Source organism: Sabethes cyaneus, chromosome 3 (genome assembly GCF_943734655.1).
Source record: "Sabethes cyaneus chromosome 3, idSabCyanKW18_F2, whole genome shotgun sequence".
In the NCBI taxonomy this organism is placed as follows: domain Eukaryota; kingdom Metazoa; phylum Arthropoda; class Insecta; order Diptera; family Culicidae; genus Sabethes; species Sabethes cyaneus.
Window position 1 is genome coordinate 100,593,372 of NC_071355.1, and position 25,975 is coordinate 100,619,346.

General features: G+C 38.7%; 3 protein-coding genes across 3 annotated transcripts; 2 read left to right on the top strand and 1 right to left on the bottom strand.

Moving 5' to 3' along the window:
- Positions 1-4,051: 4,051 nt before the first annotated feature.
- LOC128744757 (probable ATP-dependent RNA helicase DDX10) lies at positions 4,052-6,425 on the top strand. Its single transcript, XM_053841975.1, has 2 exons — positions 4,052-5,087; positions 5,151-6,425. The coding sequence occupies exons 1-2, from the start codon at positions 4,137-4,139 to the stop codon at positions 6,354-6,356; spliced, it is 2,157 nt and encodes a 718-aa protein (XP_053697950.1). The 5' UTR covers positions 4,052-4,136; the 3' UTR covers positions 6,357-6,425.
- LOC128744758 (oxygen-dependent coproporphyrinogen-III oxidase) lies at positions 6,319-9,695 on the bottom strand. The gene is made up of 4 exons (XM_053841976.1): positions 9,579-9,695; positions 8,985-9,526; positions 8,497-8,933; positions 6,319-6,508 (listed from the first exon to the last, which is right to left on the bottom strand). Exons 1-4 carry the CDS (start codon positions 9,638-9,640, stop codon positions 6,410-6,412), a joined length of 1,140 nt encoding a protein of 379 aa, XP_053697951.1. The 5' UTR covers positions 9,641-9,695; the 3' UTR covers positions 6,319-6,409.
- An 8,453-nt stretch (positions 9,696-18,148) lies between these two features.
- LOC128742242 (dephospho-CoA kinase domain-containing protein) lies at positions 18,149-21,309 on the top strand. Its single transcript, XM_053838538.1, has 4 exons — positions 18,149-18,560; positions 18,779-19,073; positions 19,129-19,262; positions 19,321-21,309. The coding sequence occupies exons 1-4, from the start codon at positions 18,449-18,451 to the stop codon at positions 19,485-19,487; spliced, it is 708 nt and encodes a 235-aa protein (XP_053694513.1). The 5' UTR covers positions 18,149-18,448; the 3' UTR covers positions 19,488-21,309.
- Positions 21,310-25,975: the final 4,666 nt, after the last annotated feature.

Here is a 25,975-nt window from a genome sequence, read left to right on the forward strand (position 1 = left end):
AGGGGTTGTGTACAAGACACGACCGCATATATAGGTGACGTAGGACTACATAAGTCTCTTTGTAGTGATAGTAGCATGTATTCATGCTTGTAATCATTCGATTCTTCATATATATGTGCTATATGCAACATATATACATGCTACACGCGTCGTATGTAACATTTATCAAAGTAGTAACATTGCATACGTTCAATTCTCAAAAGATTGTGCATTTGAAAACAATTTAACAAAATCAAGAACACAAACTATTGCTTTCCTGCTACCTTACTGAAATTAGAGATTGTTTTTATTACCCATGGTTCCCCACGTTGAAGGGATTTTACCAATTCAATCCTATTTTATTAACAGCACATCTTTTCACTACACTTCTAATGAAACGGCAAGCATGTGTATTCATACAGAGTGGTATTATAACCGAACACTACAGTTGTAGCACATTTTTCCAACACAGATATCAAATTCGCCGAGGTTTAATCGTCTCGCAGTAAAGAATTTGCGATCTGTTGGGGCAATGAACTTCTATCATTTTTTCTGGCACACTTCCCTAACACAGACATCAAATTGGACTAGGTTTAATCGCGTTCGTAAGAAATCTGTTGGCACGAGGCGGCTCTGTCACGCTTTCTGGCGTACTTCCCAAGCAAGGACATCAAAATGGTCTAGGTTTAATCGCGGTGTTAAGAAATTTTGTTGAAATGAGGAAACTTTGTCAGTTGTTTTGGCTTACTTCCCAAGCACAGATATCAAATTGGTATAGGTTTAGACATCGTAAAGGATCTTCCAACCAATCACGAAGCGAGAATTCTGGTAAAACATAGGTTCATTATTTTCAATTTTTCAATAGTTCAACATCAAGAATCCATACTTTTCTTCATTTGGGTCAATTCTTAGAAGATTTTCCGATCGATTGGTGTAAGAATATTGAAAATCGATCGGAAAACCGCTGAGCTATTAGCGCTCAAAACCTTTCATTTTTCGTGACGCTCGCATTTTTCGATTTTTTGGAATGACACCCTATCTCAAAACTTGCCATAAGACGTAGTCCTACGTCAAAAATTCAAGGAAAAATCAGTGAAACACATCAAAGTTCTCTTCCTCACCTGTGCATATCTCATTGGCTCTCAGAATAACCATCGAACTGTCAAAAATAACCATGCTTCAGAGCACGGTTATTTTCGACAGAAGGTGAAATAACTATTGAATTGTCAAATTTTAACCAAAAAGTTGAAAATTTCGCGAAATGGTTCACACCTTAGATTTCGGTAAATTTTGCCGAATCTTTAAAATCTGGCTTTAGTTTTCAAAAGGTCGCATAACCCATGCAAAAGTGTTGATTATGCGACCTTTTAAACTAAAGCCAGAAATGTGTCGAGTGGGTGTAAGAAAATCAGCGGGGTGGTGTGGCTGTCAAACTACATACATTGTACATGTCCCACTCATTGGTTTTGGTACCTGCGATTTTGGTATCCGCTTTTTGGTTGGTTCACCATTAGCAACTTAAATAGGGTAAATAGGTCATAGATTGTCAGTGAACCTTTTTCTGGCAATTAAAAAATTTTATGTTGAAAATATCAATGCTTTACTTTTATTTCTATACCGTTGTATTGCAATGCGATGTGATGATAATTGAACAGCTTTTAGTGATGATTTGCAATAATAAAATAATGATATTAATAACAGATAGGAATGTTTTGCTCTTTACGCTCCGATTCTAATTATTGTTTTTATTTGGCTGTACCACCTCAGCTTAGCTAAATGTAAAGGTGTTATGTATGGGACACTTATAAGACTTATTATTGTTATTATTATCTACAAAATAGTTTAATTGCTCACTTTGTACTAAACTTGACTTCGCAGTTTGAAAGTGCAACTGGCATCGAAGGGTCAGTCAACTTGTTCGTATGATAGAGAGGCCTTTAGAGTATATATAGGATACCTTCGGATTGTAAGCATATGCAATAACAATTCGTTTCATGGTTCACTTTTTTAATAAACGATTTGCTTGACAATACCAACAATTATTCAATTATATTAGAATTAGTGACCTTCAAATAAAATGAGCTCAGTAAGCTTGTTACGAGTACTCAGTTTGAACGGAATAATAGTTTTCGCATACCGTTCTAATCTCCTTTTTAGGTAATAAAAAGCCATGGGTTTATACCGTCTTTAGACATTACCCTTCTTTATCGACAGACTTCGCAGCCGGCTGTTAGAGTACAGGAAAATTACGGGGCCAGTGCAACAATCCTACTGACTCTAACTAGCAAGCACCGCCTAGCCGAGATTCGAACATACGACGACTGGCTTGTTAGACCAACATCGTACCTCGAAGCTAGCTGGGCGGTCCCCTTTTTAGGTAATATTCAACAATTAACTTGATCAAAGCGATTCTATGTTTATCGTTCGCATCATTATCCTCAAGAATATGGAGAGCCAAATTTTCGAATATATCACCAAATTTCCTGTGGATTCTTTGCAGAGTGCACTCTGAAAGTATGAAGCGACAAGGAGGCTAACACACGCTGACAGACGAACAACGTCACGTGCAGTACCTTGCAAGTCGTAAGGGCCAGCATAGTGTCGTCGTTCTGAAAGTAAAAAGTAGTTAGATTAAAACTTCTCGTTCGGTGGTAATCTGCAATTGATGTAGGAAGCGGCACAATATGTGTCGATAACCCAGCCAAACGCGTCGCTTCCTTGATAAGTGGATTTTGCAGTCTCCTTTTGTCCAGCGCCTCTATGGTTTAAAGGTACAAGTACCAGCGAACCACATGCCCTGGCGGGTGTTGTGGGTTCGAATCCGGTTATAATCTCAGATTACAGCTTGGTTCGACTCATGCACCTTCCAGCATTGGACAAAAGGTAGGAGTCAAAATGACTACTGTTTAAGCGTAGCTACCAATACCCCCCTTCTTTTCTGCTCTTCCCCTCCTTCACCAAAAATTTTCATTTCTTTCCCCTACCGTCCCTTCATCAATTGTAGAACCATCGTTTCAAAAAATATTAGCATTTTTATTGTAATTTTACAAAAACTCGCTGTAAATTTTACTTAAACAAAAACAATTTTGCCATCCAATGAAGTATATACGGGTGTGGCGATGTTCATTAAGTTGCATCAGTGAAATGAAGCAATTTCATCGTAATGTTAGTGGAATCGACCGGTCACTATCAACCGTGACGTAGATCTAAAAAAGCAATCCCCATCATTTAGTGCGATTTGATTTGATAGTTCTTTCGGTCATTAACGATTTTTCGGATTTTTCATAATTAAATACATTAAATACAAATAAATGTTTTCCACACCTCTTTATATTACATTCGTTGCAATTTTGCATTTATGTTTAATCCACGAAATTTTGACAGTTTCACCCTCCTGAAGAAAATCGAAGACAGACTACCAGGTAATCGACAAAAAGTGTGTAAAAGGTTTTTATGTAATCTACGAGTAATCCTTCAATAGAGCACCCCTCGAGAAGTAAGTGGCAAACTAAATCTTGATGTCGCTGCCATCGCTGCTATGTAACTCCAGCACAAAGAAATATTGATAAAGGTACATGGATATTTTTTTATGCGTTTGGCAAACTATTTCTGGAGGGCGCTACCGACAGATTTTACACCAAGGGCATGGTGTGTTGCTATCTCTTTCTCATGTAGGAGTGAAGAGAGCAACTTTCAAATGGTCCTCGGTAAAGGGGAATTCCCAGCAAATTTTTTGGTTCCTGTCAAAATTAACATTTTGGTACCTATGCGTGGGACATCGAAAATGTATGAATTTGACAGCTACTTCACCCCGTAGTTTTACACACAAAAAATCGATTACTTCCTTCGAGCCTGTTAATCTGTTCTCTGTGATAAGAGGGTGTTTTCATGAATCATGAAAACGGCCTTATTGGTGCTACGTAATATTTAACGAACCCTAAGACGTCAAGATTACAGAAGTAATCTTTGATTACCTCGCACTTGTATGCCTTAATGAAGACCCCTTGAAATTCTAGCATTTTTTTGGTTCTGATGGTCTGTCAAAGTCAAAGAATCCAAATTGGAATCGGATACTGTACTGTGTCGTGTGGAATAGTGGTTTCATAAATAAGTTAAATGTAAATTAAGTTCCGTAAGTGCAATGAAAATTTTACACAATGTCTAAGTCTCAAACAAAAAAGCAACAGGCTAAATCTAAAAAAGACGCAAGAATTAATCAACATTTAAAAGTACCAAAACACAAAAGTAAGCGGTTGAAAATATCCATTAACGACGAAGCGAAAGAAATCTCTCGGTTAAGCAACCTATATACTGATGCAGTGAGTGCCGACAAAAACTACACGTTTTCGGATTTTCCTCTTTCGAAAAATACATTACGAGGTTTGATACAGGGCCAGTATAAAATACCAACTGCCATACAACGTGAATCTATTCTACCGGCGTTGCAAGGAAAAGATATTTTAGCTGCAGCTAAAACCGGAAGTGGAAAAACATTGGCATTTCTTATACCTGTCTTTGAAAAACTTTACATTAACCAATGGACACGTTTAGATGGGCTTGGTGCTTTAATAATAACTCCTACTCGTGAATTGGCATTACAAATCTTCGAGACAGTGGCTAAAATAGGCACGCATCACGATTTTACCACCGGTCTGATAATCGGTGGACAAAACTTGAAATTTGAGAAACCTCGATTGCATCAATTAAACATTATAATATGCACTCCAGGACGTTTGCTGCAGCATATGGATCAAAATCCTCTTTTTGATAGTACAAAACTAAAAATATTAGTTTTGGATGAAGCGGATCGCTGTTTGGATATGGGGTTTGAAGTAACGATGAATTCGATTATAGAGAACTTGCCACTGGATAGGCAAACACTATTATTTTCGGCTACACAAACAAATTCGGTGAAAGATCTGGCTCGATTGAATTTAAAAGACCCGGTATATATTGCCCCTCATGAGAAAGAACAGTACACGACACCAAATCGATTGCAGCAGAACTATGTTGTAATTGAACAAAAAGATAAGCTTACAATGCTGTGGTCTTTTCTGAAAGCTCATGCTAAGCAAAAAATTATTGTGTTTTTTGCCACTTGCAAACAGGTAAGCCAATTTTATGGTAATTTTAAATATACTTGAATGCACAAGCATTTTTTCTATTTCCAGGTGAAATTCTTCTATGAAATATTCAAAAAACTTCGCCCTAGCATTCTCTTACTACCGCTGTACGGAGGTATGAACCAGGAAAAACGGAATAAAATTTACGCGGAATTTTGTACACGAAGCAATGTATGTTTAATGGCAACAGACATAGCCTCTCGTGGGTTAGATTTTCCGAAAGTTAACTGGGTTGTACAACTAGACTGTCCGGAAGATGCTACCCAATATATCCATCGAGCAGGCCGTGCCGCACGTTTAAATGCTAGTGGAGAAAGTTTGCTTGTTTTAAATTCGCAAGAAGAACACGGAATAGTTAAGCGGTTAGAAGAAGCAAAAGTACCAATCAGCAAAATTCAAATAGACGAAAAGCAACTATTTTCGCCATTGATAAAAATTCAGTCTTTTCTTGCACAATCGCCGGAGTTAAAGGAAACCGCCAAACGTGCATTTGTAGCATACATAAAATCTGTTGCTCTAATGAAAGATAAATCTGTTTTTGATGTATCAAGTTTGGACTTAGAGGAATATGCTAAATCACTGGGTTTGCTGGTAACACCACGTGTTCGATTCCTGTCAAAAATAGGTGGAAAGCCAAAAAATTTTCACACAGATGTAAATGTGTTGTTAGCTGATGAAGATGGAAGCAGCAGTGGAGACGAATTGTTTACCGTTAAAAGTTGCGGAATTACATCTACAAACCAGGAATTAACACCTGAATTTACGTCAAATACAAACACTAAAAAGAAGAGCACTAAAGTGAGCCTAATGAAAAAAGCCTTGGTTACGAATAAAAAAATTATTTTCGATGATACTGGAGATGCGACGGGGTTGAAAGAAGACAGCGAAGTTTATGATATTGAAAAGGCGCGAGCAGAACTAATGTTAGGAGATGCAGCTGATAAAGAGCGCTATAAAATGCTGAAGAAGGCCAAACGGGTAGCACAAAAAGAAAAACTTAAACGGAAATCAGAGGATCCTGATGAGTTTGACAGTGTAGACCATTTCGGAAGTAGTGATGAAAACAGTGTAGATTTAAGCTGGTTGCCCGATCCCGATGAGATATATGTAAACCAAAACACAGTTGTCGAGAAAGTGCCAAAAGTAGTTTCGAAGGAACGTTCCAGGGCTGTCAAAAAACGTAAAATTGCTATGGACGTTAGTGATATTACGTTGACTGAAGCTGAACGACTTGCCATGGACCTTCTCCGATAGAAAATGTATTCGTACATTAACACAAAATGTAGAAATAATAAATGCCTTGCAATTCATTGAGCTGTTTTAAGCCAGTCTCTAGGGTTCCTCAACACAAGTGTTAATTCACTTTCCTTGCTATTCACCGGAGGTAGATGCATGTATTCCCATTTCTGTAAAAAAATTTTTCAAATTAATAAAAACAAATTTTTTGTATATAATAGGCCGTATGAATAAAAAATATAGAGCAAATGCTCCCATACGATTTAAACGGGAAAAGCATAGTAAACTGTTCTATTCATACGGCCTAATGTCTCATAACTTAAAACTCCTTGCTCATGACATATTAACGTCATGCGATACATTTGACATGTTGATCGCAACACAAGGAAATAAAATGCTTGTAATATTAAACGCTTTAATTCACGTAATTAAGTGATTTCGTACCGCAATTTCGTCATTAGGTATCGCAAATCTCAAGTTACGCATTTTTTCGCGAAAATGAACCAGCATTTTTTGAATAGTTAAAACGCGGACGTATTTGTAACTTACGTGTCGCGGCTAGAATTTTTGTTCGAACGGGGCCGAGTGGATACGTGTAGACCGTGTCTGATTTAATTAGATTGCGGCAAAATACCTTGGATATATTTTACTTTAGACTCAATTCAATACTGAACACTTTGTTAAACTTCAGTTGACAGGGCTGATATATGCTGCAGACTAAGGGTGCACACTTTGGATACCATATCCTCACCCTTATTCTTGTTTTCGTTCGAATGATATTCGTTCGAAAGTTAAGCCGATCCGTATTCTTGTTTTCGTTCGAATCAATTCGAACGTTCGAATCAATTCGAACAGCCTTCCTTTTGTTCATTCGAGAATAGTGCTTCGCGATTCGTTCGAAACAAACTATTCGTACGAATGCAGGATACGGCCGTAAACAAGAATAAAGGTGCCTGTTAAAGTAGGTAATGCCGATCACTAAATCCAAGTAGCGATAACGATTTTTAGAAGACTTAAACAAACAATAGTCAGTGCACATAATCAAACCACGCTTATCGACTATAATAGCTTTTGATTCAACCTCCAAAAAACTCGACATCTCTTGGTGAGTGATTGAAATTATGTGTGTGTTCACGGCACTCAAAGATTTAGATGAGTTTATAACGGTATAATGATGATGTTGAAATATTGTCAATTGCAAGGAAAATTGTACCATCCAAAGTGCGATATCGCTCATAAAAGTGCTATTATGCATTAAATCGTTTCGGTATCTTCGGCGCTCTTATTGCTTGGAAGATAACGAAAAAGTACGCTGAAGATATCGAAACGATTTAATGCAAAATAGCACTTTTATGAGCGATATCGCACTTTGGATGGTACAATTTTCCTTGCAATTGACAATACAGACCCAGCATTAGTTCTGTAAACTTAGCAAACTTTTATTTATACGTTTACTACAAATAGGACTAGCTCTGGTGTGAGTTCAACTATTTGTTCACGATTTAAGCCTTGTATATTTTAGTCGTGCTCTTTGTTAATAAACCGTCATTGCGTTAACAACTCGTGTTTCTCTACAGGTTATGGGCTTCCACGCAACGGTTAACCATAGTAATCGCGAGTCGTGTTAAAATTTTTTTCACTCAGCGAATTTGCAGTCATTTTTTGTTGTAAGAACCGAAGACTTCAAGAATCGTGAACATGGATGCTATTGTGCGAGCTATTGGGGTTTAGCCTTCTTCCTTCAAAGCTTGCTCTACTTCACCAATATTCGTTCCTCACTGTCAGTACTGTCCCTATCCCTACTATTTACTGTCTAGTACTATTTCGTTCCTCTGACAATTACACTTAACTATAAGAGTGAATTTTTCAAGAGGCTCCAACAGGGATATATAGAATTCAGCATGAAGCATGAGGACCCTGAGAAAAACCCAAGCTAAAGTCACTTTGACATCGAATAGCCAGATTTTAAGATTCGAAATCACTATCACTAGCTTGTCGGTAACCTTCCGGCTACGGAGCCCCTTGAATATACATATTTAGGTGCAGAACAGCGCACACCCGGGAGATATCACAATAGATAAACGATACTGTCATCACTGATCGCAGTGATGAGTCCACGCATGAAAAAAATGTTTTTTTTTTCAAATTTGAGACTTACCGCAGTTAAGGGCAGAGACATCAAAATACTTTCATATCGGGCTCCAGGTGTATACAGACCAAATTTTGTTCCTCGGTCATAGATAAGATTGAACTCTACATAACGCCCTCTGCGTAGCAACTGCCATTGTCGTTCGCGGTCGCCATATGATTCATTTTTATGTTTCTGAACAAGGGGAAGATAGGACGGAATTACAGAATGTGCGCAACTGGATACGAATTCGAATGCGCTATCTTCATCTGGTGTATCCAAGTCATCGAAAAATATTCCTCCTACGCCACGGCATTCATTTCGATGGGGAATAAAAAAATACTTGTCACACCATTCCTTGAATTTAGGATAATAATCATTATCATGTTCATCGCAGGCCTGTTTCAGAGTCCGATGGAAATGAAGTGCGTCCTCCTCATTGAGGTAATATGGTGTAAGGTCCGTTCCTTAAAAAAATATGTTTAACGATTTACAATAAAATTTTCAATTTGACTTACCTCCACCGAACCACCATTGTTTATTGCCCTTTGAATCTGTTACTTCAAAGTAGCGGTAATTAAAGTGAATTGTGGGAATCATTGGATTACGTGGGTGGATTACAGCGCTGACTCCTGTGGCAAAGAAAGGTAAATCGCCTTCAGCGAGTTCTTTTCCTCGTGATCTCATTTGTTGTATAGCTCCTTTTGGTAGCAAACCATGAACGACCGATACATTGACCCCGGCCTTTTCAAAAACGTCTCCGTCCTGAAGTACACAGGTTACTCCACCTCCACCTTCTTTCCGTTCCCAACGATCAACAGTGAATTTTTTCCCAAAAAATTCCTCGTTTTGTAATGCGTGACAAAATTCTGCTTGAATTTTCATAACCAGCAGCTCCATTTTAGTTTTCATATCGTCAGGATTAGCCGCCAGTAACGTTTTAGATGTAATTGGCTCAGCCATGAATATTCCAGCTGGTCGAAGCTTTGATGCCATGTATATTTCATTGTTTTTTAAATAAGTTGCAATAGCAGTACCAGCTATCGCCGCACCAGTGACTCTTGAAGAAATAATATTTGTACATTATACATTATAACATATTATATTCTTACCCAAGAATCTTTCTACCAGTGGAAGAACTGGCAAAGCGAAGACGTAGTACACGGAAAAACATTGGTTATTTTTTTATTCTCGTACTGCACTACAGGTGTGAATGATGCAAATCAAAATAGTGAATCATTATTATTTGAATTAGAATTTATTCCTGATTCATTATTTAAGCAGAGATGCCATTTTTTCTAAAAAAATATCTGGCTGCTCAAAAATTGGCTCTCTACCAAGGGGTTTCCAGTATAAGATGTATACAAGTGTGTAGTAATCAGAGGTTACTTTTGTAGTCGTTTACCAAGGGGTTTCCAATAGAATTATTACTACGCGCCTTTGAAAAAAGTTACTTTTGATTACCGTGTACCCCCGCTGGAATGACCTTCCTTAAGCGGGGTACGCTGCTGAAAAGAAAACAACTCAAGAAATAATCTTGCTATTTACCGAAGAAATTTTGACAACTCCAATACAAAGCAACCACCTGTCATTTTTTCTTGTGGTAAAAATTGTGCCGGATATTATTCCGTACGGAAAAGTGACGTTTTAATTCACTTGCGTGTAAAACTGCGCCATCTGGACGTGAAATAATATTTCTTATGAGGTGCGTACTGCTTAAGAAATCGTAAAAGAAATCGATTTCTTGAGCATTTCTTGTCCTATATTTTTACCCACTACTTTTCAGCAGCGTACCCCGCTTTAATCTGAACATTTTTAATCTGAACCCCGTTGGTATGAATGCGTTCACATTAAAAACAGATCAAGCGTCATACACAATTGACGGTTAAGTTGACCGGGCAAATTAAAAAAAAAAAACAAAAAAAATGTCAAAATTGGAATGTTAATTATCTGTCAGTGTCATTCCAAACGAGCAGACGACCAATCCAACGCGTATGCAGGAAAGAGAAAGAAAATACGCGTTGCTTACTTTTGGGATGACATGTCGCCACTCTGTATACAGTCACTCTACATTTACCTACAGTACCGCCCCGCTAATCCGACAAATTTATAGCCGGATTAGCGAATTTTGACTCGATAATCCGACAGTCAAACTGACGTCAGTGTGAGTTTGAAATGTGGTTTTGTTTACATCCATACGTAAACAACTCCGGAAATTTTTGAAAATATCTGTCGAAAGTACGCAATAACTATGTTTTATACTCGGTAATGCTCAATTTCGTCAACAAAATACTTTGAAATTCTTAGTTAGTGTCGAAATAAGCGCAAGCACATCAGTCTATTGAGAGTAGCAATGAAAATATTATAGCCATGGCAAAAGTGAACGTATTGTCGATTGAGAGTAGCAATGAAAATATTATAGCCATGGCAAAAGTGAACGTAGTTAGAAGCAGCACCATGTGCCATTTCCATTTAGTTAGAAAGAGTGCCATTCTGACTTTAACGGAGACGCCAAACGAAGGTAGTGTTCGATTGAAAGAAGTCAAGTACAATACGTTTTAATTCGGAATTTTCCGGAGTAGCGAGATACGGACTATTGAGTCGTCGGATTATTGGGTGTCGGATTAGCGGGGGGATACTGTAATATTAATTCGTAAATGATTACAAAAGTAATCTCTGATTACTACGCACTTATTAGGCTTACTGGAAACCCCTTGAGCGCATCAATTTGCGATCACAGCGTATTGCTAATTGCAAGGAAAATTTTATTATCCAAAGTGCGCAATCGTTCATAAAAGTGATATTTTGGCTTAAATCGTTTCGGTCTCTTCGGCGCACTTATTGCTTGGAATGTAACGAAAAAGTGCGCAGAAGACACCGAAACGATTTAATGCTGGATCGCAGTTTTATGAGCGATTTGGCACTTTGGATGGTACAATTTTCCTTGCAATCAGCAATATTACGTGCGACATACAGAACAAGAATAAAATCGAATATCCACGACTATTATTACGGTTTTCAATTGCAGTAGCAATATTGTGTATCCAGCACTAAATTGCACTTCCGAAAAAACGGCAAACGATTTTTCTCCCGTACCATACATTAAACCTTGTGTCGGAAGTAGTGCGCTGTATAGCACGTCTCACTTACTATACAACGCATTACTTCCGACACTATAGGCATGCATTTTCAATGAGCGCATTCACACGAGTGCCTTGACGTTCCGGACACGCGTGTATGCGCACATTGAAAATGCATGCGACTGTCACTGACGTTCCGTTACGATTCGCAATGACGGCACCGCACGACCTCTTTTCTAGTGATGTCCGTTAATCGTTCGATTAATTCAACTAATCGAATAATTATAAAAATATTCGAATAATTTTTAATCGAATACTGCCAGCACGAGTAGTTGCATTAATCGAATACTTCAAAGGAAATAATATGAATGCGAATAATCCCCGAATAATGGCCGCTAATCGTTCATAATCGTTCGATTAATCGAATTAATTAAAAAAATATTCGAATATTTCTTATCGAATACCACTAGCACGAATAGTTGAATTAATCAATTAGTGCAGACAACGCTCGCCGATTAATCGGTAATCGAATAATTGAATATTTCGGACATCACTACTCTTTTCCACTTACAGAACTGCCCGTAGCTGAATACGTGAAAATTATTTTCGACATATTTCTGTCTTTTGCACTCTTTAACAAATCGCTATTCTGCTTCACGCATACTCGAAACTAATGTATAGGTGTCTCCACTGCGGCGCCGTCATAGCGAATACGTGTAATACGAGCCATAATGGCGGAGGTGTTCGTAATATTTGAACAGCATTTTTGACATTTCCTCAATACAACGCACGTTTTCTTTCCGTACATTCCTTTAGTTTTACCGTGAACGCGCGGAAAGAAAACGTGCGATGTATTGGGGAAATGTCAAAAATGCTGTTCAAATATTACGAACACGTCCGCCATTATGGCTCGTAAAAAGCTGGATAAGCAAAAATACGTAAGAAATAGAACAAAAACGGTAAAATAATAACAAGACAAGAAGAAGATTTCACTTTAAACCCTCTAATTTTCGTTATTCTTTCGTGACGATAAAGTTTGATGGTATTATCCCAAGGGACTGGCAACCCTATCCTTACTCTATCCAGCTTTCCACGAGCGATAATGGCGGTTATTGAGCACAAGTGGGCACAATCTTTTGACATTCATTGGAGGAGCGTCGAGTTCGCCCTGACGGAGTTACTATGGAAACATCCATGATTGTTTGTTGTTCGAGTGTAAAAATATAAACATTGTTTCATTTTGCAGATCAGCTGAAGTGGAACATAATTGAACGGATTCAAACTTTTGTAGTGGTTTGTGGCCATAATTTCCTGAAAGCACTGGCTCAGGATACTTTCTACAATCGTGCGAATTAAACATTCGAATGCACTCAGAGGCAAACGTGAACATTGAACTTCATATTAGTCGAACCGTTGCCAAGTTTGCTCTCGAACAGCGTGTCGTTTTGATAAGAAACTTTCCGCTGCGTATTTGGTCATTCTCCCTGAAATATCCGAAAACTGCGAAGCCACAATTCATAAAACTTGTCCGTTCAATTATGTTCCTCTTTAGCTGATCTACAAAATTGAACAATGTTTACATTTTTACATTCGAACCTTGATTCGAACAACAAACAATCATGGATGTTTCCATAGTAACTCCGTCAGGGCGAACTCGACGCTCCTCCAATGAATGTCAAAAGATTGTGCCCACTTGTGCTCAATAACCGCCATTATCGCTCGTGGAAAGCTGGATTGTCGAATTTGTTTATTCCACCTCCACGTAGGGTTGCCAAACCCGAAAATTTCAAAAACCGGCCGGTCGGTCCTGCCTTCAAAAATTGGGGGGTTTGTGGCAGCATATCCAGCTTTCCACGAGCGATAATGGCGGATATTGAGCACAATTGGGCACAATCTTTTGACATGCATTGGAGGAGCGTCGAGTTCGCCCAGACGGAGTTACTATGGATACATTCATGATTGTTTGTTGTTTGAAGGTAAAAATGTAAACATTGTTCAATTTTGCAGATCAGCTAAAGAGGAACATAATTGAACGGACCAGAAGTTTTATGAATTGTGGCTTTGCAGTTTTCGCAAATTTCAGGGAGAATGTCCAAATACGCAACGGAAAGTTTCTTATCAAGTCGAGATGCTGCTCGAGAGCAAACTTGCTAACGGCTCGACCAACATGAAGTTAATGTTTGCGTTAATGTGTAATGTTCCGAATGTTTAATTCGCACGATTGTGAAAAAGTATTCTGAGCCAGTACCTTCAGCAAATTATGGCCGCAAAACATTATAAAAGTTTGAATCCGTTTAGTTATGTTTAGTCAGCTGATCTGCAAAATTAAACAATGTTTACATTTTTACATTCGAACAACAAACAATCATGAATGTATCCATAGTAACTCCGTTAGGGCGAACTCGACGCTCCTCCAATGCATGTCAAAAGATTGTGCCCATTTGTGCTCAATATCCGCCATTATCGCTCGTGGAAAGCTGGATTGCTACTGTGTTACCTGACTCACTGCGAAATGCGTTGTATTCGCGGTATCGTGTTGGTTCGAAATGTTTCGAAAAATATCGCCCATGTATCGAAAATATCGTTAATTCTGATCACTAGAAATAACGTACTTAAACGTTATATTTCATGTGTCAGTAGTACGCAATAATTGTATTGTGAAACTGAATTGTTATTTATGCAACTTTTTACAAATTAAATGCAATAACAAAAGCACAACTTACAAAAAATCGTTTGTTATCGATATTAACTGCATGTGCGTTATAAACGAATAAAGCGTATGGTTACGTTTTATTTCAATAATACGCATATTCGCAGTGAGTCAGGTAAAACAGTAGAGGATTTGCCTGGAATATGTAATGTGCGGTAATTATTATTATTTAGGTAGTCGTGGAATCGAAACCACAACGAACATTGCATGGATTATTGAAGATACTAGAAGACAACTACTGTGTTACCTGACTCACTGCGAATATGCGTTGTGTTCGCGGGATCGCGTTAGTTCGAAAGGTTTCGAAAAATATCGCCCTTGTATCGAAAATATCGTTAATTTTGATCACTAAAAATAACGTTCTTAAACGTTATATTTCATGTGCCAGTAGTACACAATAAGCTGTGCAATAAGTGTATTGTGAAACGGAATTGTTATTTATGCAACTTTTTACAAATTTAATGCAATAACAAAAGCACAACTTATAAAAAATCGTTTGTTATCGATATTAACTGCATATGCATTATAAACGAACAAAACGTATGGTTACGTTTTATTTCAATAATACGCATATTCGCAGTGAGTCAGGTAAAACCAAGAGGTTTCCAGTAAGGCGTATAACTGCGTAATAATCAGAAATTACTTTTGTAATCATTTACGAATTAATTTGGTAACCAATGGTAATCAGTAGAGTAATCAATGATAATTTTAAGTAATCATTGGTAATCATGATTAATTTACAGTAATCACAAGAGATTGATTACTATAGTAATCGGAGGTAATCAGTAAAGTAATCAAAAGTAACTTTTTTCAAAGGTGCGTAGTAATCATTGCTGTTGGAAACCCCTTGGGTAAAACAGTAGTTGTTTCTGGTGCTGGTGGACAATGGATCATTGGAAAAGCTAAAAAATTTCACAGATGGCTCCAGCATAGACATGTTCTGTCAAACACACTCGACAAACGTCTGTCAAACTGCCTTGCAATCTGATTGGTCCACCTAAAAAGACCGGTTCAGATTAACCGTTATCAACCGTCAACAACAACGGAACGGCAAGAAATTATGACGTGTAATCTGTATCAGCCTTAAAGTTTACTCCAAATATGCCACGTGGGGCTTTAGTGTCCATCTATCGGTAAGCATGAGCAAAAGCTACCTACAATGATCCATTGTCGACCAACATTTGAAAGGGGCGGATAAGCCAACTGTCAAACAGAACGAGTGAGAGTTATTTTTTGCTGGAGCAGCATAGGAAAATGAACTCTCACTCGTTCTGTTTGACAGTTGGCTTATCCGCCCCTTTCAAATGTTAGTCGACAATTTAATGTATATTACCGCCAGAACCCAGAAGCAAAGTATTGTCACTGCAAAACTGATGGGTATCTTCAATGATCCACTGCTCAGGGTTGCTAATAAATTTCTCAGAAAATTTAACAAATCAGGAAAAAAGTACCAATCCGGCTTCCTATGTCGGAAAACCGGCCTTTTTGCAGGATTGACCGGCCACCGGCTTTGCAGGTGAAAAACCGGCCGGGCCGGCCAAAAACCGGCCACTTGGCAACCCTACCTCCACGACATCGCTATCTTGGTCTACAGAGTTTGACTGGTTTGACAGTACCCCCATTTAGTTGGACCCCTCAGTATTGTACCCCAAACAACAATGGCGTCGCATTAATTTTCTATGGAGTGATTTCCCGCCCAGTATTTTTGACGTTTCAGATCCAGTCACAGAAAAATGGCGACGTGCCGGGGGGTCGGTTTATACAATCCGAATTGGAACTGGATGAACTTTTTGTGTTCATTTGCTCCTATCTGGCAGATAAAATTCATCCAGTTTCAACCCGGATTGAATAAATAAATTCGACCTATGTGTTTGACAGTAGCCAACATCTACTGCTATTATTTGCAAAAATCGGGCTAAGATTTGAAAATAATACCCATCTGCCAGCATACCGGCTTTGCAGCGTGAAAAGAACAGAACGTATAGCGGTGTCATGCTGTCTCATTTACGCAAATGGTTAGATGTAGAACATGGCTGCCTAGCATAGGGTTGCCAAGTGGCCGGTTTTTGGCCGGCCTGACCGGTTTTTCACTTGCAAAGCCGGTGGCCGGTCAATCCTGCAAAAAGGCCGGTTTTCTGACATACGAAGCCCGATTTGTACTTTTTGCCTGATTTGTTAAATTTTCTGATAAATTTATTAGCAATCCTGAGCAGTGGATCATTGAAGATAGCCAGTTTTGCAGTGACAATACTTTGCTTCTGGCGGTAATATACATTAAATTGTCCACAAGCACCATAAGCAAGTAGTTGTCAATCTGAAACTAGCTATCTTTAATAATTCATACAATGTTCGCTGTGGTTTCGACTGTGATGTCCTGCCATTCGCTATCTCCACAATTGACTGCTCATCCCATTTACACAAAAAACTGTCAACCGACTTCCGGCGACTACTCAAATAATATGTCATTAACGCACATTACACATTCCAGGCAAATCCTCTAATATTATACTGCTATAACCCCCCCCCCGCATTTTCATTTTTTGAATGCCTGACCGACCGGCCGGTTTTTGTAATTTTCAGACTTGGCAACCCTAGCAGTACCGTGTATTATCCGACCAAGGGGTTTCCAACAGCAATGATTCCTACGCACTGCCGAAAAAAGTTACTTTTGATTACTTTACTGATTACCTCTGATTACCAGTAATCAATCTCTTGTGATTACTATAAATTAATCATGATTACCAATGATTACTTAAGATTATCATTGATTACTCTACTGATTACCATTGATTACCTAATTAATTCGTAAATGATTACAAAAGTAATCTCTGATTATTACGCACTTATACGCCTTACTGAAAACCCCTTGATCCGACATAAGACTTCTAGCGATACAGTGGACCCCCGTTCGTTTGAACGATTCCTCATGCAAACTAACGGGGTTACTTTTTAATTTGAACAACTGGTAACCCGAAATATGCTGAAACCTGTATGAACTGGCCGCCCTGCTCTTTGTTATTGTTTTGGTGGTTTGTTTTAGTTGGCAGTTGCAAGTGCGAATATTGCATTTTCCGATCGGATTTCTCTCTTAATCGTTAGGAAAACGAAATGTGAAACCGATTAAACACGCTAGGTCAGTACAAACGAATCGTGTTTATGTGCATTGTCTGCATAAACAAATGATGTCATGCTGAGAATGACATTTGAACCATTTTTAATTTGCACGTCGTGCAAACCAACGGGGTTCAAATTAAAAAGTGTTCAGATTAAAAATGGTCAAACGAACGGGGGTCCACGGTATTATTGTGCTTTGCAGCTGTACCTGGATTAATCCAGATTATTTTCTCTAATGCCAATGTATATGACAAAACAAAACAGCAACATTGCAGTTGTCACTCTTTCTCTTTCTCACTCACAGCATTCGCATTGTCGCACTTTTTGTGCCAGTCGCACTTTTAGACTGCGGTGTCCAGTAAGGTGCAAAATGCGGGATATCAGTAGCACACTTTTCATCACAGTTTTGAAGGTTGCACTTTATAACTGTGCAGTCCAATTGAGTGCGAAGAGCGCAATATATAATGCATTTCTAGATAGAATTAACAAAAGGGCGAATGTCGCAAATGTAAACAAAACGGGTGAGAGTTATTTTTTTCTGGACCAGCATAGGAAAATCAACCCTCACTCGGTTCGGTTGTTTACGCTTGCGACATTCGCCTTCGCCCTTTTGTTAATTCTGTCTTCATTTGACGTTCGTTTTTCACCCCTGGATTATGGTACCGGATTAATTTTTTGTGTTCATTTGCTCCTATCTGACAGATAAAATTTATCCAGTTCCCATCAGATTCTGGCTTTGCATTTTGGGCATTGTGAGATTTTTGACAGTCGCTTTCGCTTTGTGTATTTGTATTTATTTGAAAAAGTCGTAGTCGACGAACAATATTTTTCGTGTGGTTCGCTGATTTTTACCGTGTTTTTGCATGCATCGTGCATTTATTGCATTTATTACACAAGCCTTTATTATCCATGCTTAATTCGTACTTTATAACCAAGAGTAAAATTAAGTAAAATCGTCTGTCTGGAGTGGGTGCATTATTAAATTGTATTCTAGTTCATGAGACAATTATCAATTTGGTCTTGAGATCGTCTCCTCTAAACGATTAAAATTTTCTGAAAGCTGGTTAGAAAAACGAGGATGTTTCTCATCGGACTGACGGGAGGAATTGCTACGGGCAAAAGTACGGTATCAAATGTTTTTCGTGAAAGTGGAATTCCGGTTATCGATGCAGATGCAATTGCAAGACTTGGTACGTACTTTGCATTTTGGTCCGAATTTTGCACTATGGTCAGAATTTAGCACCAACGTATACTTCCGGTACTTTTTGGTAAATATGAAATGCTAATGAAAATCTATTCGCTTGAAGTTGTATTACCTATTCACAGTTTAAAACAATCAATATTATGTTTGCCAAAAAGGTCTATATACCTAGAGGTGTTGCATAACTGCTGTCAAAATATATTTCAGTGGTCGAGCCAGGAAAACCAGCATGGTTCAAGATCAAGGCTGCATTTGGTGATAGCGTTTTTTATGCTGAGAGCGGAGAGTTGGATAGAGATGCTTTGGGGAAAATCATTTTTGATAGTGTAGAAAAGCGAAAAATACTGAATGAAATTACTCATCCTGAAATACATCGGGTAATTTACAAGGAAGTGATTCGATATTTTTTTCTTGGGCATAATTTTGTTGTTATGGATCTGCCGTTGCTATTCGAGAATGGCATTATGCTTAATTTCATGCATAAGATAATAACGGTTACATGGTAGGTATTTTTCCATCAGTATAGAAAACAAATTAACTGAGATTTTTTCTTACAGCGAAGAAGACATTCAGTTGACAAGATTAATGGATCGAAACCATTTGTCAGAAGCGGATGCAAAAAAACGAATCAGACAGCAAATGCCACTTGAGCAAAAGTGCAATCAGTCGCACTTTGTAATTGAAAATTCAGGTTTATAAGGTCTTCATATTGCTATCAACAAAATTATTTATATATATTACATTGACAGGTACACTCCAGGATACAGAAGAACAGACAGCAAAAATTTTAGCTGTTTTACAAGATAGCAATCAACACTGGAAGATTCGTGGTGTTATTTTTGCTACTGCAGCCATTCTTTTTTCTAGTATAGCATGGATTCTTAACTATAAGTATAAGTTTATATCTGCCAATTGACGCTCCTTAATATGTAGACTTAGTAGAAAAATATGCATATTGGAAGAGAGTTATAAATTATATCATTTGTTCAAAATTTACAAAAAACCATTACTCGTTTCGCTTGGAACTTGATTTGTTTAAAAACTGCATACTAAAAAATATTAAAACATTCTAGTTATTATGATTGAGAATGTGCTTAAAATGCTAAAACAAGGCGAATAGAAGCAACTAGCAGTGGCGACTCGTCCGCATGTTCAACCTGTTCATAGGACAGGCAACAAAATTCAGCCCGACAAAATTGTTTTCATCACTCGTTCATGGTTTCGTTTGCACCGACGCATATGCAATACGAATTTAGTTTAGTTACGAAGCTGATGAGCAAACCGTTCAACACGACGTTTGAATGTTGCTTTAGAGATCTCAATGCACAAGCATACCAACATATTCCTGGTGTTGATTCTTGATACTGAATTAATACCAGGAACAATGTGTTGGTGAGAAAGAGATAAAAAGCGAATGTGAAACAGCTTTTACTCGAAAGCGCGTGCGCATTATTGTCTCATTAACTCGTTCATGTTCAGCATTGAACAACTTACAACCACATATCCCCGTGGCCTGCGCTTTGATTCCATTTTATTTAGTTACGAAGCTAATGAGCAAAACGTTCAACACGACGTTTGAACGTTGCTTTAGAGATTAGCACCAGGAACAATGTGTTGGTACGAAGGGAATTTGAAAATATTGAGCGCGGTTGGCATGCATTATTCGCAAAATTTTCTCATGAAATCGTTCATCTTTAGCATTGAACAACTTACGCATATCACTTGTGGTGCGTGTGGTGTGGGCCTGTGCGCGCATCGCAGGAAGGTGGTTATTTTTGAATTTGGTTCAATAGGTAAAATGAACGAAAAGTTTTCGGTTCGTAGTTAAAATTCAGTATCGAGTTTGCTAGTAAACCGTCGTATTTCGTTGTTATTTAAATAATAGAGGTATTCACGTAGCGCTTGCTATGTTGCGTATACGGAGTATTGCGTATTTATACAGCCGCTACTCGCATAATAGTTCCATCTCCATAGAAACCGGAACTGCAATCAGAATTGCGGCAGTATATACACGAAATACACCGTTTACGCAACATAGCAAGCGCTACGTGAATACCCCTAATGTTTGTTTTATGATTAAAATATAGAAATGCGATAATAAAAAAAGCTGCGTGTTAATTTGTATTTTTCACTGGTTGAACAGGTAAGCTAAACCCCCACGAGTCGCCACTGGCAAATAGTAATCTTCTAAAGCATTGCTGCGAGTCTAATTAGCAATGCAACAATCATTTTTCTGGAATGCTCGTAAAATGGGTACCTAAACGTTTGTGAGTGTCTAAATAATTCGCATTTAAAAAACATTTTGTTCAATTCAGGACATAAGCGCGTGCTGAAATGGATTACATAGGGCAGGTAATTTTGTTCAGTTCCTAATCCTGATCACTCAATCATAGTAGCCGATTTTTAAAAGATTGAATTGGCAAGCTTTGATCATGACCCATGAGGATTCTAATTAACTATGGTTTTTTGTTCAATCTTCTAAAAATCGACTGCTTTAGTTGAGTTATCGGAATTACTTGCGTTCACGGTATTTCAAGAGTTCATTCACGTGTTACAGTGGGATTGCGGAGCGTCGTCAAACTTTTTTTCAATTATGTTACAGTGAGGCATGCATGATATAGGTACACTTTTGCAAAACAAATAGAAATAATATTCTTTTATACAAAATCGAGTGAAATTGATAGGCAAAGTCATTCTTTAAAATTCTGTAAAATTATGTTCAAGAAATAAAAATTAAACAGTCTATACTGTCGTGAATCGCATAACAGCCCTGTACCTAATCCTGTAAATAATTAAAGTCGCTATCAAGTGTGACAGAAGCGCAAAATAATCCTTCGCTGCATGATGCATTGGTATTCACATATCCCGGAAAATCATATTCATAAGTCAGCAGAAATATTAAGTTTGGTACGGTTTTTGTTTCTTGTCGGAGTTCAAATGTTTAGATGTATTCCTCTCTGAGCGTACAGAATTTTTTTTGTGACATAGAACACAGGAGGGTATTTTCAGCTTATGAAGCGATTGCATCTATTTTTTCGGTCTATTGCCTAGTTCTAGTGGAAGAACAGGTGGCTTTGACGTTCTTTTAATAAAAAATAGTAGATTACTTACAGTATTGAGGAAATAGTTTTAACATATTAAAATTGTAGGTCGGCAAAGTATCTTTATTGGCGAAAGAATAGGCTAACAGGCTGAATTTAGAAACATGCTGAAAATACCCTCCCGTACCCAAGTTACGTTTGCAAAGCTGTTATGGGTATAAAATAGGGAAGGCAAACGAGAAAGCGACCAACATAGCTTTTTCTAGCCCAAGCTCCTACCTAGCGCCTCCATGTGGTCATATCCGGTAATACTCTATTGAGTAGCTAAGCTAGTGCGATGTTGCGTGGTTGCGGGGGGTTTACAAGAACAAATCTGACATAGCCTAACCGTAAGCAGCTTATTCAGGAAATGCAGAATTATTTTCAGTTAAAAACTATTTTGGTTGAAATTGAGTGTTCTTCATCAGACAAATGCCGCTTGGTTGGTTTCGAGGCACGATACTGGTCTAACAAGCCAGTCGTCGCATGTTCGAATCTTTGATTTTTGGACTAGCCGACTGCGAAGTCTGTCGATGAAGAAGGGTCAAGTCTTAGAAAGGACGTTTAATCCCACGGCTTTGCTTAGCTCATCGGACAAAAAAACAAATTGAAATAACAGAGTTAAAGTTATGGCTTCCCAGCCGGCATTGAGGTACGTTGTATGTTCGAATCTCGGCTGGGAGAGGCTGTTAAAGTCCATAGAATTGAGTTTCTTCGAGAAGCAGCGAGGGTGCTGAAGAACAACTTATCCTGTATGATTCTCAACATCGCTCTTAAGGTGAACCGACGATCAGATTTCAAAACGAGAGGTTTGATTCTCAGTAAATGTAGCAAATTTCTTGGTTAAGCAGATGACTTTGAAAAGTGGCTAACCAGGTGACAGAAACTTTGCCACGACGAAGGCCATCTGTGCTAGACTTAAGGCGGAGCCTAGCAGGATTGGGCTTTAAATCAACGCGTCGAAGACCAAATACATGAATGATAATAGCTCAAATGGTCGCTGTTAAGTCAGACCGAGCCAAGTGACAAAAATCTGATTTCGAGAAAAACGCGTTCAAAATTTGCTGCTCTGTATGGTTTGTAGCTATCAATTGTTCGAAATCATCTCATAACACTGGCTGTTTGCAACATTTATGTAGTCTAATTAGAGTAAAATGTAGCTTAGAAAATTCTTGATCGTTTGCTGTCATCAACTCATTCTTTTAAATTTTGAGATTTGGTCTGGTCTGATTTAACGCGGACCAAATGAGAGGAACATGCTTTTTTCGCGGACGGTAATCGTTGACGGCGACGAACCAGAAGTGGTAGATGAGCTCGTGTATGTTGGATCGCTGGTAGCCGCGGACAACAACGCAAATAAGGGGATCCAGCGGCATATTCAAGCAGTACAACGGGCCTACGCCAAGCGCTGCGATTAAGAGGCATAAGTCGCCTTAGGAACCTGTCAATGTACAAACCCCCTATTAGATCGCTAGGCCATGCTCACGGAGGACTTACGCGCCTTTGCGGACGACATTTGACGAAGTACAAGCTGAAAGCGAATAGTAGTGGAGGTGCATGAATCAAGGGCAACATCCCCTGCTTGAGATTGCCAATGTACATTTGGCGAAAGTCGGTAAACTACAGTGAACCAGTCACGTCGTAAGGAAAACGGTTCCATACAACAACCCCACCGGCACAGAGCGACTCAACGTGCGAGATGGCTTGTCCAGGTCTAAAGCGACATCTTTTATTTTATAAGTAAAAAACTGCGACTTCAGAGATGCCTGGAAAATGGGCGACGAGTAACCCAAGATCGAATTAAATGGGGCTTAAAACAGCATGAACCACCGAGTTTTGAGTTCACGACGCCAACGGGGATCGTACAATCAGCCCCGTATATTTTCCCGTGCTTTAAACAACAGCTGGCTGTGAAATTTCAAGCTTGAAAGTGTATAACAAATTTTCTCCTAGGGGGGGGGGGGGGGTTTGGACCCCCAACCCCCCCCCCCCCCCCCCCCGTCGCTACGCCCATGCAGTGTATGTATTTGGGTTTAAGCCCCCAAGAGTTGCCAATTGCTCGTCTACATTGCCCAAAGGCCATGCACGCTTTTTTAATTCGGAAATCAATATTTGTGGACCAGTCAAGCTTGGAGTTGAGAATCAACCCCACGTACTTCACTTCGTTCACAACATCAACTTCCGAATCGTAAAAGCGCAGAGCGCGGGTTCCATTGGTATTTCTACGTCTTGAAAATAAGACGATAGATGTTTTGCTCGGATTTAGTGCAGTTTCTTGGCACCACGTTTCCACGACGCGTAGTGCCTGCTGCATTAAGTCAAATAATGTGCTTATGCACTTTCCAACTACTAGGACGAGATAGTCATCCGCAAAACCATATGACGGATAACCTAGACCATTGAGTTTCCTCAATAGGCCATCCGCCACAAGGTTCCATAAAACAGGCGAGAGAACGCCACCTTGTGGACATCCACAAACACTTTGCTTCCAAATGCTTGCTTGCCGTAAGGACGAAAAAAGCAATCGGTTACTAAGCATTTGTTCTATCCACTTTATGATTATTGAAGGCACATTATGATAACGAGCAGCCTCCAAAATGGAAGCGAAAGATACGTTATCAAACGCGCCTTCAATATCCAAAAAAGTTCCTAAGCAAGATTCCTTTTGTGAAAAAGTAACCTCAATTTTATTCACCACATCATGTAATAAAGTGGTTGTAGACTTGCCACTTTGATAAGCATGTTGTGCTGAATAAAGAGGAACTTCTACTAAGCTTGTTTCGCGGATGTGGTGATCAACAATCCGCTCAAGTGATTTAAGCAAGAAAGACGTTAGACTGATTGGTCTAAAACTTTTTGCTTGCTCGTATGTCGCGCGTCCACCTTTAGGAATAAACTTAATGGTTATTTCACGCCATTGAGTTGGGATGTACCCAATAGTAATACTACACACAAACATCCTTCTCAGAATGTGTTTGAAGTACTTGAATCCTTTTTGCAGTAGAATAGGGTGGGGGAACTGTGGGTAAGACGAACAGGGTGGGTAAGACGGACAGGTGGTTGATTCTACCAGTTAAGCACTAAAATTCGTAAATGTTTTGATGGGCATCCAACCATCTTACTATCTCATGATTTCTGAACGTTTCCATCATCATTTAGAACTTTCAAATTTTGATAAAGTACAGAAAAACTGAAAATTGGAAGTGATTCTGCGTTTGGATGTAACTTTTTTGCCATCGAAAATAAGCTTTTTGAGTAGTTTAATTCTAAAATGTAACCCATAACATGAAGTATTTCGATTTAATACCTTTTCAAGTAACGTCTGCATTGAAAAAATAGGTATTTTTATTTAAATATGAAAAATTGGGACCGCTTGAAAAATATGTATAATGATGGGGTGAAATGGACAGCGCCAGTGTGGGTAAGATGATCAGTGAACATATTATAATAAAATTATTGATTTTGCTTCTTATCATTATCTCATGCATAAAAATGAAAATTTAACTGGCAAATGTGAACTTCAAACAAATTAGCAGCAGCCAGGTACGAAATAGACTTTGGAATGCTTGTTCATATTGCCGCTGCCAAACAATTTTCGATTGGCTGCCACTGGTGGGAGGGGGTGGACTGCCCCCTTCACGTTTTGCACTCTACACCACCATATCTTACGTATTCAATTTGTTAAGGGTCAAAAATAATAATATGCTCACTGTTGGGGCGATTTACAATACCTGTCCATCTTACCCCCACACATTGTCCGTTTCACCCACAGCATTAAAAAAGTTCACTTTTTTGGACCATTTTTAAAACTCAATATACACATTGAAAAACATTTTTTGTTAAATATTTCACTTGCTACCTTTGAAAACAATATATTGAACTGAAGTAAACTGTATTTAGGTTTTGTAAATCATAAGTTCTCTGTATATTAGATGTTCTTCTTAACCTGTTCGTCTTACCCACAGTTCCCCTATTCACCGTTCGAACTTCGAATGTTATTAACCTGATAATCTTTCGATTTTGACAGTATTTTATTAAGTCGACTTGCCTCGCCGAAACTGGAAACGTTGCTACAGAACCTGTGCCAGCTCGTGCGTGCTGAAGATCGTAGAGCCTTTGCATAGGCTTTCCGGGCCTGCTTGAAAGGCTCCACGCCATCCCTCCGACGTCTATTCCAGGCTCTCCTGGATCGTTTCTTTAGTTCCGCGAGATGAGAGTTCCACCATGGTGTTCCTCTAGTCGTTTTAATAGTTTTTAGCGGGCAAGCTACTTCAAAAGCTTCCGCAATAAAAGATGTTGTGACATCTACAGCCACATCCAAGTC